This window comes from Felis catus, chromosome C2, assembly GCF_018350175.1.
Source record: "Felis catus isolate Fca126 chromosome C2, F.catus_Fca126_mat1.0, whole genome shotgun sequence".
In the NCBI taxonomy this organism is placed as follows: domain Eukaryota; kingdom Metazoa; phylum Chordata; class Mammalia; order Carnivora; family Felidae; genus Felis; species Felis catus.
Window position 1 is genome coordinate 67,604,308 of NC_058376.1, and position 19,669 is coordinate 67,623,976.

Genomic DNA, 19,669 nt, shown 5'->3' on the forward strand with positions numbered 1-19,669 from the left:
GGGCCATAGGCTAGGTGCACAATCCTTTATTGAAACTTTATCCTCATCTCTAACCTAATATAGAGACTAGTTTCTAAACCATACATCAGAGTATACTCAGGCTGAGGTTGGGAAATACACACCATTTTGAATATATGTAGAAGAAAAATATGTCTTCGGCACTTTCCATCTCCCCATCAGGGTAGGAAAGTTCCCATGCACTATTCTCCCTCTTTTTAGGAGTATGATTTCTTTCTGAGTTCCATTTCCTATTTAGCTGCATTAACTTGAACTTAACTCTTAATGGCTAAAAACAAAACATTTCTCCCTTCTAGCTAGCATTTGCATTTTAATAGGGGCTTTCAAAAATGCCTAAACCCAAGGAATGAGTAATTTGGGAATTCCAAGCACCAGGGTAGGGCTGGTACACAGAATGGGGAGAGGGGACGTCCCTCAAATTGTGCCCTTGATACATTGGCTTTCTCTCTTTGACCATGGTTCTGGTTCTGAGACAACAGGAAGGGGCCCTCTTAAGAGGCCATGATTGGCATAAATGCCTTTTAGTGAGTTCTGGGTTCTTATTTGTGGTAGGCAGAGCCCTTGACCAGATGTGCACAGACTCACCTGTAAAACTTTGCATGATGCTTACCCACAGGCACCTTTTGGCAAAAAAGGAAAAAATGGTTTCCAAAACCATTAATAATTTGGAAAAGAGATGCTCCTTGACTCAAAAATATCTGATTTTGGGGCATCTGTCTTGTATACAAACTTGCTATAAGGAGACTGGAAAGCTAACCATGCTATGTACGTTCCTTCTTCTGGGAGTGAGGGGAATGGACTCTTAATTTTAATACTTTAGTTACCTACAATATCAGGGAATGAATAAAAGCAGCCTTCTCCCCCATATGAATCTACATAGATATTTTTTCTTTGTACCTATTCATCTTTGATGCGTTCCCCTCATATCTGTGTGGAAACATTGTGCTCCCAAATGAGTATGGGAAAGGACACCTAATCAAATTAAGGCAGTGTTAGGTATGAAAAATCTCCACAAATGGGAGTCCAGGAGGATTTGCTCCATGAAGAGATTGGAGACCAAGTCAGACATATGATCCAGCGTGAGCTAGAAAGAGACATGTTTGGCATGGGAACTTAGCAAAGCTCAAGATGGGTGACACACATCTATAGCCAATCATCTATTCCCACCAGACACCAGGAAGTGTTCACGTTTTCATCAAGGTGTCGCTCATGCTCTTCTCTTTCTTGTCCGCATGCTGGTTCAGCCTCTTCATCTGAGGTCTTTGAGAGTTTAATATTGGCTTTCTTGATACCAGCCCTCACCCCTTCCTCAGACCACTGACAGGCTCATTTTCTTTAAACTTTCATTACATAATTTTTCTGCTTCCAGACCATCAATCCCAAACTCTCAATTTTCTATCACATCAAATATAAACTCATCTGACATACCAGACTGCATTAAGCTATCCTACTCTACTTAAAGAAATGAACTTCCCATTATTTGTGCAAGTGAAAAAGTAAAAAAACTCTGTGGCATCCACTGTATTAGTCTACTTAAGAGTGATTCCTGACACTCAGTTGAATGAATGAATAAATAAACCAATCAATTAATACCTTATTCTCATCTCCCATACTTAATCCATCACCACATCCTGTCAATTATAATCCTAAATATCACTTGAACCTATCCACTGCTACTTCTGCTACTACCACCCTAGACCAAACAACCATCTTCTTCATTTAAATGACTGCAATAGTCAACGGATTGGTCTTCTGGCATCTGTTCTGACTTCCCTACTATCCACTTGCTACACAGTAGCCAAAGTCATCTTTTCAAACTACAAACCTGATTATGTCACTCTTCCACTTTAATTTCTTCAGTGATTCACATTGCACTCAGAATAAACACCAAAATCCTTTGCTGACCCTTAAGATAAGCATGGTCTGGCCTCCACTGACCTCTCCAGGCTTGTCTTCCACCCCTCTAGTCATTTAAGCCACATCAACCTTCCCTCATGTCCTTCTTGCGTGGTGCCTTTGCACCTGCTGTTCCTTTTGCCTAGAATCCTTCCAAGCTACCCCCTTCACCTATCTGGCACTTTTCAATCTGTTATGTTTACCTAAAAAACTGCCCCTAAACTCGGCAGCTTAAAACAATGAATATTTTACTCTGTCTTACAATGTTGTGGGCCAGAAATTTGGGCAGGGTTTTGAGTGATTTTTCTGTTCCTCATGGCATCAACTGAAGTCACTTGGTGGTTGGTACTAAGTTAGTGAATGGGCTAGTATAGAACTTCCCTGTCCAATTCAGTAGGCACTAGCCACATGTGGCTACTGATCACTTGAAATGTAGTTCATCTAAGTTCTGTAAGTGTAAAACACCTACAAGATTTTGTACAGAAAAAAGAATGTAAAATATCCATTAATAATTTTATATTGATTATATGTTGAGATTATAATATTTTAGATATACTGAATTAAAGAAAACATATCATTAAAATTAATTTTTACCTATTTCTCTTTAATTTTTTATTTTTTTTAATTTTTTTTCTCTTTAATTTTTTAATATGGCTATTGGAAATTTTCAAATTACGTATGTGGTTGCATTAAATTTCTAGTGGATGGTGCTAATCTAGAGCAAGGGTCACCATTTTTTTCTACAAAAGGCCAGATAGAAAATATTTTCAGCTTTGCAGGCCTGACAGTCCACTACTCATCTCTACCACTGTAATGAAAAAACAACCATAGACAATAATTAAACAAATGGGTATAGCTGCATTCCAATAAAACTTTATTTCTAAAAATAGATGGTGGCCAGATTAGGTCTGCAGGCTATGTTTGCTAACCTCTGATCTAGAGCTTCCAAGAGTTTTTTAAGTTTATTTATTTATCTTGAGAGGGAGAGAGAAAGCATGAGCAGGGGAAGGGCAGAGAGAGTGAGAGAGAGAATCCCAAGCAGGTTCCACACTGTCAGCAAAGAGCCCAATGTGGGACTCAATCTCATGAACTGTGAGATCATGACCTGAGTCAAAATCAAGAGTTGGACGCTTAACTGACTGAGCCACCCAGGCCCCCCCAGAGAATCCAAGATTTTATTCATATGTCTTGTGGCTTGGCAGAGATGGCTGGAAGGCAGGATTCGGCTGGGACCATTGACCCAAACATCAATGCATGGACTCTTTGGCATGGTGGTCTTAGGGTAGTGGGACATCTTCCATGATGGAGTCTTCCAAGAAAAACAGAAGCTGCAAGGCTTTTTATGAAACATCCTTTCTGCTGTATTCTATTAGAGAAGTCTCTAAGGCCAGCCCAGATTTAAGGAGAGATTAGACTTCACCACTTCATGGGAGGAGTAACAAAGAATATGTGTCCATCTTTAATCTATCACATCATTCTTCAAATCTCAGTTAAGACTAGTCCTATTATAGGCATTCAAATTACCGTGAAGCTCTCCTATGTGGCACTTGTCATTGTTAACAAATTTACATCTATCTGTGTGATTCTTTTGCTCCTTCACTAAACTATAACCAACCATGTGAAGAGGTTCCTGGTTTTGTTCATTATATTCTAAGCAGCTAGCACAACGCCTGGTTTAATAAATATTTGTTGAATGAATGAATGATATTAGGGCACAACTTTGCAGCCATTAACTGTACTAATAATATTGATCCCACATTTCTCCCTATTGCTCTCAAGCATATCACAAGACACCCTGTCAGAGGCCCTGTTAAAATTCAGACACATTCCATTCCCAGCAATCTTATGAATTTGTAGTTCAGAAACTTTATAAAAAAGGAAATGAGGCTACCCTATTCCTCCCAGTACCTCAAAGGTGATAATAGCTGCTCTAAAATTATACCTTCAGATTCTGGTGCTCTGAGACGTAATTCATGCAGCATGTCAAACCAGAGGCAAACCAAGGCCCCAGGCAGCTTGTGATCCTCCTGGACTTCACTCACAATGCCAGTACAGCAAGCTTGGCTTGTCCAGTCACAGGATGAACTGACAGAAGGCAAAGGACCAGGCCCAGAGTACTGGACTGAGTCCGACCTAATCTTCCCTCCATGGAGGCTGCAGCATCATCTCCTGCTTTGCTTAGAGGAAGGGCTCTTGTATGTGCCAGGAGGAGATAAGCATTGCCACCTTCCACACTGATCCTAGAACTTAAATTGTAGTTATATGTGTACACCCTATCATTCTTTTTAGTACTGAGTGAGGGACCAAGACCCACACATCTTTACATCCCCCACAACCTGTAGAACAAGCCTGTCACTGAGTAAATTCAATAAATGTTCACATGAGAGAAGGTCTCAATGATCAAACAATTTTCCTTAGACACCAGCAAACTTAGCATTTTTCCTGATACCCTGATCATGGCTAATACTCTAGATAAAGTTGTGAAACAGGAAACAGTTTTCTTTGTTGACACCAGCTTGTACCTTGAATTCTTCTCTCACTTCCTGTGACATCATATCTGCACTCCCCAGTCTCACCCTCTAGCTAACCACCATCACCCCACCTCCCTTCATGCAGCCTCTTGCCTGAAATAGATCCCACATGCTCCTTCAGATCTGAGACACCAAAGATACCTTCTTTATCCCCTCCTCTTTCTGCCCAAATACCTGAATTTCCCCCAGAGTTCTTCTAGGTGAGACTTGCTGAAACACAGTAACCTGTGCCTGCAGCTAAATCCACACTAGAACGCTGATAACCTGTTCAGGGCTGGAGTGGAGAGGAACGTTCTCTGCCTGGCACGGAAAGGGTGTTCAAGTAATATTTGTGGAATGAATAGAAGCTCGGACAGAAACTCTTCTGATAGGAAGGGCCTTTTGGCTCCTCCCACCCCCATCACAACACCTGCCTCTCCCGTAATGTACACTCCGATCCCAGGAGTCACCTTCACACTTGGCCTTTGGGATGTACTGCTCCCCTGCTACCTTAAGAGTGGGTAGAATAATAATCCTTTCTCCTTGCTCCCACAGCACAGCTGAAACTGGTTGGAACTTTTAAAGGAACTCTATCAGTGTTAAAAAGAACACAATGATACTGTGTGGGTTTAAACCTCAACTCTGTCATTTACTACTGGGTGGCTAGGGCAAGTTCCTTAACCTCTCAGCAGCTCCGTTTCTTCATCTGTAACCTGGGGGCAGATAATCACACTTGGCTGTGAGGAATAAAAGTGTAAATAGTCATTCAGCTGACTCTCACTCATGGTCTATGATGAGCCAGGCATATACAGTAAGGGAAAGTGGGGTGCTAGGGTAGGTGCTCTGCTTTGGTTTCTACAATGGGCCTCCAGCTACATGGAGGCAAAAACCTACTATTAGATTTTTGGTCAGTTCACCTACCTACAGACCTTATTCTGCTCACCACTGACAGAAATCTCTTCTCAGAGAATCCCCCCGTAAATTCTTAGGTTCTTTCCTCTCCCATTCCCCTTTTTGCTCGCTCCCTTCAAAAGCAAGAGTATCTACTTCTCAGGCCCTCTGGAGAAAGCAATGACTTGTGGTTGTGGTTGAGAGTTTATTCCTGAGGGAACAGTGACGTTTCTGCTCTTCTTCAGAGCTGAAAACATTGAAGAAACTGGCTTCCCAACCCAAGCCTGCATCCTCACACATACGCCATGTCTAGAGTTGAGAGAAATTCTTCACATGGGGTATAGAGGATCATGTCAATCTCAAGTATTTTAGCACCATATTTTACGAGGGTCTCTGACAAACAAAATGTCCAAAGTATTGTCCAGGACAGTGTGCAATCTTCAAATTAACGTTAGTAAAGTTTACTAAAAAGACTCACTGCTGGGCCAGGATTTTGAGGAGGGATGTAATCTCTGCCCCCAAATTCTTAAAGGGCTTTCGCAGAAGTGTATTAAGGTTTCTCTGCATAGCTCCAGAGAGTGACACCAGTATCAATGAGAGGAAGTTAAGGAGAGGCAGTTTTTGCTCAGGGGGAAGAGAGAATTTCCAAATAGAGAAGTTAAAATGGTATTGATTTCCTTGTCATATGCAGTGTTTCTTCCCAATATATGAATTACAGGGACCATCTGTCCAAGATTTCTTGGGCCATACTGATTCATGTAATAATTTGAATTAAAGGCAATTTGTTAAATTTATAGTGAAATATAATTTGATTTTGTGTCCCTGTTCAACACATCACCTCAAGGAAAAACAAATCTTTGGCTAGGTCAAACATGCTGATTTTTGGATTGCAAACAATGGGAGATTCCTATAGTAGATTGTAGTTCAGACTCAAAGGATTCCCAGTCCTCAGTTTCTATGACAAATAGGATGCTGGTGGTGATTTAGTATGAGGAAGTGCACAGGAATCAAACAGAGAACTCTCTAGGCTCTACCACTGAGTGGTGTCAGCTCTAGCCCAACAGATAATGCCCAAGCTCTGTAACCTATTGAAATCATTGGAAGGAAGAGACAGATTAATTGGGAGCAAGTGTGAGATTCACATACTGAACACATACTGTGTGCTTCAGCAACTGAACATATTTGCAACTCAGTGTCATAAAGCTCTACTTTTCTAAGTAGTTACCAATTCACACTAATTTTTTAAATATTAAAGAGCTCCTACAAATTAAGAAAAACTTGTAAAAAGCCCAAAGATTCAAAAGTATGTAAAAGAAATGTATGGACAGTACATGGAACAAGAAATGTTATCTCTTATACATTTGAAAAGATATTCAAACTCATAATAAAAGAAATTCATTCTAAAATTACAGTGAGGGGCGCCTGGGTGGCTCAGTTGGTTGAGTGTCCGACTTCGGCTCAGGTCATGGTCTCACGGTTTGTGGGTTCAAGTCCCACATCAGGCTCTGTGCTGATAGCTCAGAGCCTGGAGTCTGCTTCGGATTCTGTGTCTCCTCTCTCTGCCCCTGCCCCACTTGTGCTCTGTATCTCTCTGTCTCTCAAAAACAAATAAATGTAAAAAAATTTTGTTTTAATTACAGTGAGGGGGTGCTTGGGTGGCTCAGTCAGTTAAGTGTCCAACTCTTGGTTGTGGCTCAGGTCATGATCCCATGGTCTCATGAGTTTAAGCCCTGCATTGGACTCCATGCCAACAGTGTGGAGTCTGCTTGGGATTCTCTCTCTCCCTCTCTCTCTGCTTCTCCCCCACGTGCACTACTGTCTCTGTCTCTCTCAAAATAAGTAAATAAACTTTAAAAAATTTTAATAAAAATTAAAAAAATAAAACTACAATAAGAACCACCTCACATCCATTAGGATGAATACCATAGGGAAAGAAAATAACAGATGTTGACAAACATGTGGAGAAATTGCAACTCTTGTGCACTATTGATGGGAATGTAAAAGTATGCAGCTGCTGTGGAAAACAGTATGCCAGTTCCTCAAAAATTAAAAATAGAATTACCATATGACCAGTAATTCTACTTCTGACTATACACCCAAAAGATATGAAAGCAGGGCTGCAAAGAGATATTTGTACATCCATGTTCATAGCATTTTCACAACAGCCAAAAGGTGGAAACAACTTAAATATCCATCAACAGATGAGTGGATAAACAAAATGTGGCATATACACACAGTGGGATATTATTAAGCCTTAAAAATGAAGGAATTTCTGATACAATCAACATGGATGAACCTTGATTAAATTATGCTAAGTGACATAAGCCAGTCACAAAAAGACAAATACTGTATGATTCCACTTATATGAGGTACCTGGAGTAGTTAAATTCATGAAAACAGAAGGTGGAATGGTGGTTTCCAGGGCCTGGGTGGAGGAGAGAATAGAGAGCTAGTGTTTAGTAAGTAATGAGTTTCTGTTTTGCAAGATGAAAAGAGTTCTGGAGATGGATGGTGATGATGGTTGCACAATAATGTAATTGTACTTAAAACCACTGTACACTTAAAAATGAGTAAGATGCACTCTCTCTTTTTCTCAAAAAAAGAGCGGGGAGGGGGGGGGTGTGGCGCATGGGTGGCTCAGTCACTTAAGCCTCCAACTCTTGATTTCAGCTCAGGTCATGATCTCACAGTCATGAGATTGAGCCCCACAACATGCTGGGCATGGAGGCTGCTGAAGATTCTCTCTCCTCTCCCTCTGCCCCTCCCCCATTTGCATGTGTGTGCTCTCTGTCAAAAAAAAAAAAAATGGGTAAAATGGTAAATTTTATGTTATGTGTATTTTACCAGAGTGAAAAATAATTTAAAAAATTTTTAATTATTATGTTTATTTATTTTGAGAGAGAGAGAGAGAGAGTGACAGTGCGAGTGGGGGAAGGGTAGAGAGAGGGGAGACAGAGTCCGAAGCAGGCTACAGGCTCTGAGCTATCAACACAGAGCTTGTTGCAGGGCTCGAACTCACAGTGAGATCATGACCTGAACTGAAGTTGGACACCTAACTGACTGAGCCACCCAGGCACGCCAAAAAATAATTTTTAAAAATTACAATGAGGGGCCACCTGGGTGGCTCAGTTGGTTAAGTGTCCCACTTTGACTCAGGTCATGATCTCTCGGTTTGTGGGTTTGAGCCCCACATAAGGCTCTATTCTCACAGCTTGGAGCCTGGAGCCTGCTTCAGATTCTGTGTCTCCCTCTCTCCGTGCCCCTCCCCTGCTCAAACTCTATCTCTCCCTCAAAAATAAATAAACTTTAAAAATTTTTTTTAAATAATAGAAATGAAAATTACAATGAGGTGTCATCTTAACTTTCCTTATTAGTAAAGATGACAAATTAGAAAACATGTTATGTTGGCAAAAGCTATGTGAAAAGAAGCATGCTCATAGGGGACATAAACATATAATCTTAGGGGAAAACAATTTTTCAATGTTTCAAAGATTAAAATTGCAATTAATTCTGACCCTTTGGTCAAGCCATTCTACCTCTAGGAAGATAGCTTACTCCCACAGTGATTTTGCATATGATCAAGGTTTTTCATTGCAGCAAAATACATCTATTGATAGAGGCTGGTAAAATAAATTATTATCACTCAATAGAATACAACAGAATATGCAACTGTTAGAATGAAGATACCCAGTACATGCTGATACAGAACAACCTCTAAGGTAGTGGCAAGTGTGCAAAATTGTGTATAAAATACTACCACTAGTGTTTAAAAATGAAATGAAAAAAGAATATGGGTCTATGTTTTCATTCTGCTTTACTTAAAATAACTGCAAGTCTAGGCAAGAAACTTAACAGATAGCAGTGGTCACTCCAGTTATGTCTGTGGAGGAAAACTAGATAGCTAGTGGACAGATTGGGAGAGAGACTTGCTTTCCACTATTTATCACCTTTAACTTTTAAATTTAGTTCCATGTGCAGGTATAATCTATTCAAAGATTTTTAACTAAAAAAAAGAGGTTATAGTCTAGAAGGGAAGAAACATAACAGACACTTATAGCCCAAAGTTCTATGCTGAGTGCTATGGGAGCAGAGAGAAAGGGTATCTAGCATAGCCCAAATGGATCAGAGATGGCTCCTCGACAGACACCCCTAAGGAAGACATTTCTTCTATTGGATAAGAAATAGTTGTGCATCTTCTCCTGGGCATTGGTTTGTTGTATCTTAATTAGATCTGTAGATTAATTCACCAATTAGGTTTTCATTTTCACTTTGGTAAAAAGCTATAGGCCAAACTTATGACCTGAACCATGCAGGATGAGCAGATTTCTATGGTAAACATTTAGCATTGGGCTTGTACAAGGCTCCATTTTTTATTCTTGCATTTGTTTTGCTTTTCAACTGTTTCTAATTTTGGTCATTCTCCCCTATTCTATGCTTCCCTGTAAGCCATTCTACAGCCTTTTTTGTCTAAGTTGGGGTAAATGGGTGAGTAAAGAAAGAGGGAGGGTGGAGAGGAAGAAAGAGATGAGAGTATAAAGCAATGCCTATTGTTTTCTTTGGCTCCATCATGTTCTCAAAGAGGGGTCCTTAGACCAGCAGCAGCAGCATCACCTCTGAGTTCATTAGACATGGGTTTCACCCTGCCTACTAATTCAGAATCTCTATGGACAAGGCCCAAATAACTACTTTAACATGATCTGCTAGATGATTTTTATGCACATTAAAGTTCGAGAATCACAGGGAAACCAAAGGCAAGTTGATTGCTAAACATACTCTTTATTTGTCCCATCAAACCCATTGTATTGGTCAAGATAAGTAATGCTAATTACTCCAATAAATAATCCCCAAAATTTCATTAGCTTAACACAGTAAAAGTTTATGTTTTGCTCATGCTACAGTCCAATATTGATCACTTTAGGGTGGAAAGAGCTGTTTCATTAATTTGTTCACTAAACCAGTTCCTTTCATAGTGAGGCTTTGCCATCCTCTGGGGCCTTGGATTCTTCCTCTGGATTCTTTGCATCTAAGAAGGCAGGAGAGGGAACAAAGAGAGAGGAAGCTTTGTTGGCAGGTCTGGAAGCAACACCAGTCTTTTCTGCCTACTATTCCCCTGGCTAGAACCCCAATCACGTGGCCCACCTAATTGCAGGGGAGGCTGGGGTGTAGGGCATATCTGTGGAGCCAGGAGGAAAAGGAAATAGCTTTGGTGAATACATAGCATGGTCTCTGCCACATCCATGGGCCTAAGTGAATCTCAAACTCCACATGTCATGTTTTGATTTTCAGTGTCATTTTCTGATCAAATTTTATCTTTTCTTTTTTAACTCTAGCACTATGGGACTGAGTCACACTCTCCTTGTGATGGCCCTCCTGCTCTCTGGTAAGAACCTTTGACTTTGTAAAGTCCTAGAATCCTTCTACTGTCTCCCAATGAGTTGACCATTTTGAGCCCAGGCCTGAGACTTGATGGATTTTACTTAATTTCTATACAGTGCTGCACAATACCACATTAAACAACAACAACAACAACAACAAAAAAAAAAAAAACACTTTTCTGCAGAAGAAGGAAGCATCATGATTAAGAACAGGTATCTCAACCAATGGCAGGTGTAGCCTGGGATGGAGCTCCACCCCTCTGCACATCCTCCTCCTTTGCCATCTTATACCCATGGTACTGGATACACAAAGTAAGGTACACTGGCCTGTCCAGCAGCACCCAGGGAGTTATGGGAAGGCCCCTGCTCTGACACCACTGAGGCTTAACTCTTTTGCTCCACACATACTTCCTTCTGGTCTTCTCTGTCCCCATTCCTGGCATTCTCTGGCTTTTAGAAAATAGCTGATGGGCTTCTGAAAGCCTTCCATTAGGGACCACTGGTTTCCATGTTCCCTACCTTCCCTTTCCTCCTCCACTGCCTTCCATACCAGCCCATGCCCATAGATCATAGTTGCCACTGTTTACTGGAAAGATCAAGAAGCCCAGCCCTGCTACCTACCTTCAGCTTGTTGCATCTGTGGATTCACCATGAAGTGAATGAAGCTGAGCTTCAGGGATTCTCACACTTTCCAAAGTCCCCTCTGAGCCTCCATAAGGGGCCCTAGTAGTGTGATCATGAGTCTCCTGCTTTGGTAAAATTTTCATCAATATGATATTTTAACCACAATAGTTAAGACCACTGTCTTTTTCCACTGCAGCTTTCCTCTCCATCACATTCTCCTTCTGTTGGGTGCCACTGTAGTGGCCATGGGCATTTTGTATTTGAATTCTATATTCTTTCTCTTAAAGAGAACTCCCCGTCCCTCCCCACCCCCAACAAAGATGTTTTAGAAGACTCAGGCCTCACAAAACTCAGATCTTCCCTGTTTGCTGCTCCTCTCTGAGTTTCAGTTTCTTCATCTATAAACTGGGATTGATCGAGGTTCCTGCCGCACACCCTGTGACTGGGTGCCTTTAGTTTCTCCTCTCCCGCCCCTTCCTGCTGCTCATTTTCCACACCCTCAGCACCAAGAGAGAAACCATCCCAGTTCTGATGTGGGGCAGGAAGGGAGGGTGAGCTGAGCCCAAGCGTGGCCATAGCAGGAGGCAGGCTGCCCCTCAGTAACCAGCATGCTGGTGAGTTCACCTCCTCCAGAGGGCTGCACACCAGGCCCATGGCCATTGGCCTCACGCCTGCTGATGCTAGCTGGGACAGGCCTTTTGTGATTTCTGTTTTCTACTTAGCACCTTGGAGCTTGTTGAGTCCATGAGTATGAGGTCTATAGATGTGCTAACCGACCACTTCACTGGTTTAGGCCAGAACAGAAGCTTCTACGATCCAGGGCCAATAACCTGCTAACTTTAGCTCTTGGGGAGGCATAAGGTATATGTGAGCAAGAGTAAGAGAGAAAGGGGCTAAGACAAGTCTCTGGAGAACATTATCCAGCAGGAAGCCCTTCCCATTCTGCTTCCTATTTTATTTACTTGACAAATACTTAGATGTAGCACTTACTTTGTGCCAGGTACTGTTATAAGCATTTTATAAATAATAACTCATTTGAACATCACAATAATTTGCTGCTTTAGGTCTTATTTTGATTCACCATTTTATAGATGTAGAAAAGAGCCCAGAGAGGTTAAGTAATTTGTCTAAGACCAACATAGGTATAAGTGGCAGAGCTTAGATTCATACCCCACAGTGTAGATTCAGCATCTATTCACTTAACCTTGACATTATGCTTCCTCTCCTAACTGTTGCTCATGAACTGTTCATAAGTGGTAGGATTTGTTCCTTGAAGATACAAACAACTTTGTTGGGTAAGGTCACTTATGTCTCAGCCAAGGTCACAAGATCCCCACCAGCACGTCCTCCACCTTCCCTATAGCCAACACCTCAGCTGTCTCTAATGCTTGGGCCCCCCACCCTTCTCATTACAGTGGCCAGCCCAGCTCTTATGACGTGGGGGAAAAATGAAGAAAAATGGCTTAGAAACAAATTTTTAGAAAAATCTGAACTGAGATACCATTTTCCCCTAAACTTTCTGATTCTGCACACTGAAAGTGAGAATAAAGCTGAGAAACCCTATCAAAACTGAGTCCAGATGTCACTTTTGCCCTTGTTTTAACTTTGAAACTGCCTGGACACTTCTTAACCTCAGAAAAGAGAATTAACAGTATTGAAACCTTAAAAATAACCCCCCAAATGGTAACTGCTTAAGTTTTATGGCATTAAAAGTATAAAAAAAAATAAAAAATAAAAGTATAAGCTATATATTTGGCAATAAAAATTGCAATATTGGGATAGGAAAATGGTGATACCGGATTAGAATTAGAATGTAGCATTGTCAATGCTTCACATGCTATTAAAAACAACAAAAAGAAGAACAACAACAAAACAGATATCATTCTTTTTTAAAGAAGGGGAAGAATCAATTGAATTTTATCTGTCTTTCTTCTCAGGACACATCTCTGCTTACTGAGTTGGTGAGCATTGACCCGGCCATAGGCAGGGATCCAAGGGAAGAAAGGAGATGCAGTTGGCCCAGTTAATCTGCAGCAAAAATGCAGGGTTGAATGATTTATTTGATGGCAGAGATAAAGCAGTACAGCAAAATAATTTTGTTTTTCCTCTCCCCCATATCTTTTGTGTCTTCCCCTAGTTGTGGAAATTAGACATTATAGTGGCCACCTCTGCCCTTCAGATGAAAACTGGATCAGAGTTTAAGACTGAAAAGGGAAGGAGGGCCTTGCAGAATTAGGTTACAATTTGTGCTTTGTATTTATAAAGCTAAGGGAATTTCTAGGTGCCACTTGGAGAGACACATTTAACTGTCAAGTTCTGTTTGCTGCTGTCCCAGCGCCTCTGTAACTCTTTAAAGCTGGAGCCAGAGTGGTATTTGGAAAATCAGTAGCTCACACATCAGAAGGAAATTTCTTTCTTGTTTGACTTTTGTTGATGGCTCTCTTATTGTCTGGTAGTGCTTCCCATTTCTTTTGATCAATACCTCTGGCTCAATGAATGTACCCGGAGTATAACTGAAAGTCTTTTTTCACTTTAAAATTTACATAAAATTGGGTCAAACCCTTATTCCACATCTTATGGAAAGGTCCACTGTTTTCCCCCAGATTTTTGCAGGTTCCCAGCGGATGGTTGCATGGAGATTATGTTTATATATGTGGTTACTTTCACTCCTATTTCCTGCTACTGTTGATAGTGGTCACTAAAATCACTACCTAGAGGTGAGCAGATACTTCAGACTTAATTGCAAAATTCCCAAAGAATTGTCATGAAGCCTAATAGTTGTCCTATTGGGGTCATTCCATGTTAAGCTACTGTTTCAGGGTCTTTTGAAATACATTCATGCAACCCAGTAGGTAGTATCTTATCCCAAAAGTAATTCATCATTTTAGTAGAGTGTTTAGTAAGTTCCAAACAGTATGGGCTGGGGGGCGCCTGGGTGGCTCAGTTCATTGGTCTTCCAACTCTTGATTTCAGCTCAGGTCATGATCCCAGGGTCATGGAATCAAGCCTCATATTGGGCTCTGAGCTGAGTGTGGGTCCTGCTTAGGATTCTCTCTCTCTCCCTCTCTCTTTCTCTCTCTCTTTCTCGCGCTCTCTCTCTCCTCTCCTTCTGCCTCTCTCCCCCACTCACTCTCTCTCTCTTTAAAGTGAAAAAAGGGGCACCTGGATGGCTCAGTTGGTTAAGTGTCCAACTTCAGCTCAGGTCATGATCTCACAGCTTGTGGGTTTGAGCCCCGTGTTGGGCTCTGTGCTAACACCTCAGAGCCTGGAGCCTGCTTCAGATTCTGTGTCTCCCTCTCTCTCTGCCCCTCCCCTGCTCACACTCTGTGAAAAATAAAGAGTATGGGCTGTCAGCCATGATAATTTAGTGGGATATGGTCACTGAATAGGATAAGTGTAGGGTTGTTTAGAAGCAAGAATAAAACTGGGAAAAGAGAATTTCTCTAGGTGTGGATTTATTTTCATTTATCTTGCTTGGTACTTACAATGCACTTTTGATCTGAGGACCCATGTGCTCAATTTGAATAGGGAACACAGAGGCTTCAATGGTAGACAGACTCCTTCAGAAAGGAGTTAAAAGTTTGAGATATTATGGCTTATTTTTACTTTGTGAGGGATCTTAATACCATTTTCAGAATATGTAACTCCGAATTTTGGCCCCCATGGGACTGTTGTAATTTATGGAAACAAAAACAAACACTTAGTAGCCCTTACTATATAAGCAACATTTTACTTCTAGAGCCAATCTATTCAACAGAAGTGACCCCCTCTTATATTGTCAGGCCATAGGGCCAAGTTCCAGGGCCATAGTTTCAAAGGTATAAAAACACTTTTAACACCCTCTAAGAATATTTACCCATTCTTGGTTTCATTTTCACTTTCTTTAATTCCTTCTTCTTATATATGTGTCTATTAAAAAGCATTCAACTCCTTTCCCCATTTAAAAATCACTTTTCTGGTATTTACTATAAAGCAACAGATAAGACAGTAAAAACAGTTACATACAGTTATGATCACAATATATATAAGAATCTCTCACATTTACTCAATATTGTTTCATACATACTTTCTAAAGTTTCTAAATTATTTTCATTTTCATAATTTTTGAAATTGCATTAATCCATTGAATTGGAGTTAAAATTTAGTGTGTGTGTGTGTGTGTTACTCATTTAGAAGTTATGACCTCACTGTCTTCTTTGGTTGCTAAGGACATTTCAATCTAATTGTCATTTAGGTTTTCTTTCTTCAGTTTTTAAAGAATGAGTTTATAAGTTTGAAAAAATATTTTATGCTTTAAGTTTAGCAGTTTCACCACAACATTTCTAGGTGTGAACTTATTTTCATTTATCTTACTTGATACTTAGAATGTATTTTAAATCGGAGGACCCAAGTTCTTCTCAACTTGAATATTCACAATCTTTATCTCTTCAACTATTGTTTACGTACCATTCCTCCATTCTCTCTTCTTTGAGAAACTCTAGAGCTTCTCACACTAACTGTTCATGACTCAATCTGTTCTTCCACATTTTTACTTCTTTCTCTTTCTGTACAGCATGCTAACCAAGGGTCAGGTAGATCAGCACAGCCAGGAGGTCTTCTCATTGTTGAGGGAGCCCAGAACAAAAGGCTCCAACAGTGTTTTGGACCCTGAGGTTGGGGTGGGGAAGAAAGACGAAGGGAAGTGCTTGGGTTGTGCATACTGAGTCAGCATGAAGAAAAGTGTCTTCAAGGCTCTTCCTCTTCCCCAACATTAGGAGACCTCAGGAAAGGCTTCTGAAGGCCTCTGCTCAATAACTCAAAGGAATCTAGGAATGAAGGTGTCCAGGCTATTAATGTAAATTTTTGAATGAGCATGACTGGCCACAGATCTTGAGTTTTGACTACAGTTCCTATCAGAGATTGCTGTGCATGGGCTGTGCACTAAGTCTGGTTTGGGAAGGACAGTTCTTCCCCATGAAGCCTTCTAGGTAAAACCTTTGTAATTCTTTAGGATGAGGACTTTAAAAAATCACACATAGGTTTTTAAACTAGGAGATGGATTCCTCAGAAGAGACAGACAATAACCAACATACCACATCATGTCAGGGCATGATAACTACTCTGATAAAAAATAAGTCCGTATAAGGAATAGGGAGTGGCAAGGATGCTATCTTCAATAGAACGGTCAGAGAAATCTCCCTAGGTGGTAGCATTTTATGGGAGACTTAATGAAGTGAAGAAATAACTATGAGACTGTATGGAGGAAGAGCCTTCCAGGCAGAGGGATCAATACGAGAAAAGGCCTTGAGATAGAGTGTGCCTGCCTTTGGAGGAATAGCAAGGGAGCCAGTGTGGCTAGAGCTGAGTAAGTGAGGGAAAGAGGTTTGAAAGGTACCAAGGGCCAGATTATATGAGACCTTATAGACCATGGGATGGATTTTGGATTTAGTTCTCAGGGCGATGTGAAAGGATATGGATTTAATTTTCAGTGTTGTAGGAAGTCATCAGAGACTTCTGAACAGAAGAATTATATTATCTGAGATACACTTTTTTTTATTTTTTTAACGTTTATTTATTCTTGAGACAGAGAGAGACAGAGCATGAACAGGGGAGGGACAGAGAAAGAGGGAGACACAGAATCTGAAACAGGCTCCAGGCTCTGAGCTGTCAGCACAGAGCCTGACACGGGGCTCGAACTCATGGTCCGTGAGATCATGACCTGAGCCGAAGTCGGACACTTAACCGACCAAGCCACCCAGGCGCCCCTGAGATACACTTTTAAAGGATTATTTGGGCTTAAATAACTAGATGTGGGGGCAAGGATGAAAGTGGGGAGATCAATTAGGAGGCAATTGCAATTATCCCAGTGGAGATGGAATGGAGGCTTGGCCTAGGGGAGTATCTGCAAACTCAGTGAGTAATGTTCCAATTCAAAATCTATCTCAGTGAGGCAGAAGAATTGATGGAGTGGTGGTAGTAGAAGGAATGAAGTGAAAAGACAGGAAGTGGTGATAATAAGGTGAGGTGCTTGATATTGAGAGCTTTTAGGAGATATAGAGGTAGAATTTTGGTCTGGGGTCTGGTCCAGGGAGGAGATGGCTGGGGTTGCGTGAACAACAACACCATTGGACAGAAAGAGGACAAGAAAGTGGGAGGCCCAACACTGTGTTCATGAAGTTGAAATCACCTAGACAGGGGCAGTGAAGGAGAAGATAGGAGAAGATAACTATAGCAAGCCGGATGCTCAGATCTTCAGTGAAAAAGGGGCACTTAGGAAGAAGACAGGTAACAGCAGCCATGAGGGGTCATGGATGGTATATTCTGATGGCTTGTACTTCAAAGGAGCTGGGGTTTTTTAATGTATAATGATGTGTTTTCCATTGTACGTTATACGATGCTTCATATATTTTAATAGATAATATTTTATAAAACATATAACATATTTTTATAACTTTATAAAACATATAGATATTATGTTATTTATATATATATATATATATATATATATATATATATATATATATGTATATATATGGTCTATAGGAACCATTCAATGAGGTAGAGGACAAGAACAGGGGAGGAAGAGAGTATCTGTTGCTATATAAATAGCAGTATTCGGCAGGTAGTTGAATATGGATATCTGGAACTCTAGTAAAAGTGACTGGCTGAAGAAAAGCATCTATGAATTATTAGCTTATACTTGACAGGGGAATAGAGAAGAAAAGAATCCAGGGGGGGTAGAGAAGAAAAAACATAGAGAGTAGAGAGTAAGGAGAAGATCAAGAACAGGCACTTGAGATAATCAGCATTTAAAGAGTGATCATAGAAAACTGACCAGGAGGTCAGAGAATGGGAAAGATGAGAGTTTCCAGAAGGAGATATGGTCAACACAGTGACATTCAACAGTGTGGTCATATAACATGAGGTCTGAAAGAGCTCTGAATTTGGCATTGGTGGGAAATCACTGACAACCTCTGTGAGGGAAGTTTTGGCAGAGAGGTGGGGGACAGAGCCTGGGGGTGGAGGCAGCAATTGCTGCTTACTCTTTCAGAGAGTTTGACTATAAGAGAAAAAGAAACTAAAAGCAGTAGCGAAGGAAACTGCTGAAGTAACTGCTATGAGGGAGAGTAAGTAGGGTAATCAGCCCAGAGAACAAATTAAGTGAGACGGGAGACTACAGATTTGTAATGTCATCAGTCTGAATAATTGAGTAATTTCCCTGGTACTGCTTAATTATTTAGTTGTAAGAACAGGTATGTAGATCAAAAATTAAATGTTCTTAGGATGAATTCCGTACAGCGGGGCAAGTTTATTGGCAAAAGAATGATTGGAAAGATATACTATCATCTAATATGATAGCCGCTAGCCATATATGGCTATTTATATTTAAATTAATTAAAATTAGGGACACCTGGGTGGCTCAGTCAGCTAAGCATCCGACTCTTGATTTTGGGTCAGATCATGATCCCAGTGTCATGGGATCAAGCCCCACGTCAGGCTCTGCACTGCGTAGTAGGAGACTGCTTGAGATTCTCTCTCTCCCTCCACCCCTCTCCCCTGCTCCACATGAGCTCCTCTTTCTCTCTAAAATAATAATAAAAAATACTAAATTAATTAAAATTAAATAAGATTAAAAATTCATTTTCTCAGTCACACTAGCTACATATCACGTGCTCAATGGCTATAGTGGCTGGTGACTGTCACGTTGGTCAGCACAAATATAGAACATTTCTATCATTGTAGAGAGGTCTTTTGGTAAGCACCACACTACAGGGTCTAAACTGGATAGAGCTGAGGTCTTGATGAAGTCAGAGAACAAACTTAGGTGGAGTAGTCAGCAGCAAATGTTGGAGGAAGATATATTGTGGACAGAGATAATTACATTGAGGTTTAGGATTCTAGGAGCAGAGATGTTCTTGGTGAAAAGGTTCAGGGTTATGTCATGGGAGAGGTGCTGCTGAAATAGCCTGTGGATGAAGATCTTTGAAGTGGAAAAGACCAAAGAAACTTGAAGCAAGGTTGTTGGTGAACTTATCCATACTGAAATCATTCAAATTGATAGTAATAACTGGTTGGAAAGAAGGATCTTGCGTCTACTGCCAAAATCCTCAGTGAGCAAAGAAGTAATGACAAGTGATTAGTAGTAACAGCAGTGAGAGAGGTGAACACCTCAAAAGGGGAAGGGTGTTCCTCAAGGTCCTCTCGAAGTATGCTAAAACAAGCAGTAGCTGGGGACAAAGGGTGGCCTTCAGGTAGGCCAGATTCCAATGAAAGCACAACCTTGGGGGAAATATTTGATGAAGAGATTGAAGATGTAGAGGAGTTTATTACAATGGAATGAGATTTCCAGGGGGCTTGGTAAAGCTTTGGAAGAAG

At 40.8% G+C, this 19,669-nt stretch overlaps 2 protein-coding genes and 1 long non-coding RNA gene across 5 annotated transcripts in view; 1 reads left to right on the plus strand and 2 right to left on the minus strand.

Moving 5' to 3' along the window:
• Positions 1 to 19,669, minus strand: part of ILDR1 (immunoglobulin like domain containing receptor 1) — a 294,614-nt gene that overhangs the window by 73,105 nt on the left and 201,840 nt on the right. The gene's annotated exons all lie outside the window — the stretch shown is intronic.
• The window catches only part of CD86 (CD86 molecule), a gene marked incomplete at its 5' end in the record, with an annotated part of 43,249 nt that overhangs the window by 1,695 nt on the left and 21,885 nt on the right, over positions 1 to 19,669 (plus strand). The window contains 1 exon segment of the mRNA NM_001009229.1: positions 10,646 to 10,695. Within this exon segment, the coding sequence (NP_001009229.1) occupies positions 10,646 to 10,695 (50 nt within the window).
• Positions 10,072 to 19,669, minus strand: part of LOC123379969 — a 44,775-nt gene continuing 35,177 nt past the window's right edge. Inside the window, exon 2 of the long non-coding RNA XR_006585096.1 lies at positions 10,072 to 10,338. This is a non-coding gene — a long non-coding RNA (uncharacterized LOC123379969). The remainder of the gene's footprint in view (positions 10,339 to 19,669) is intronic.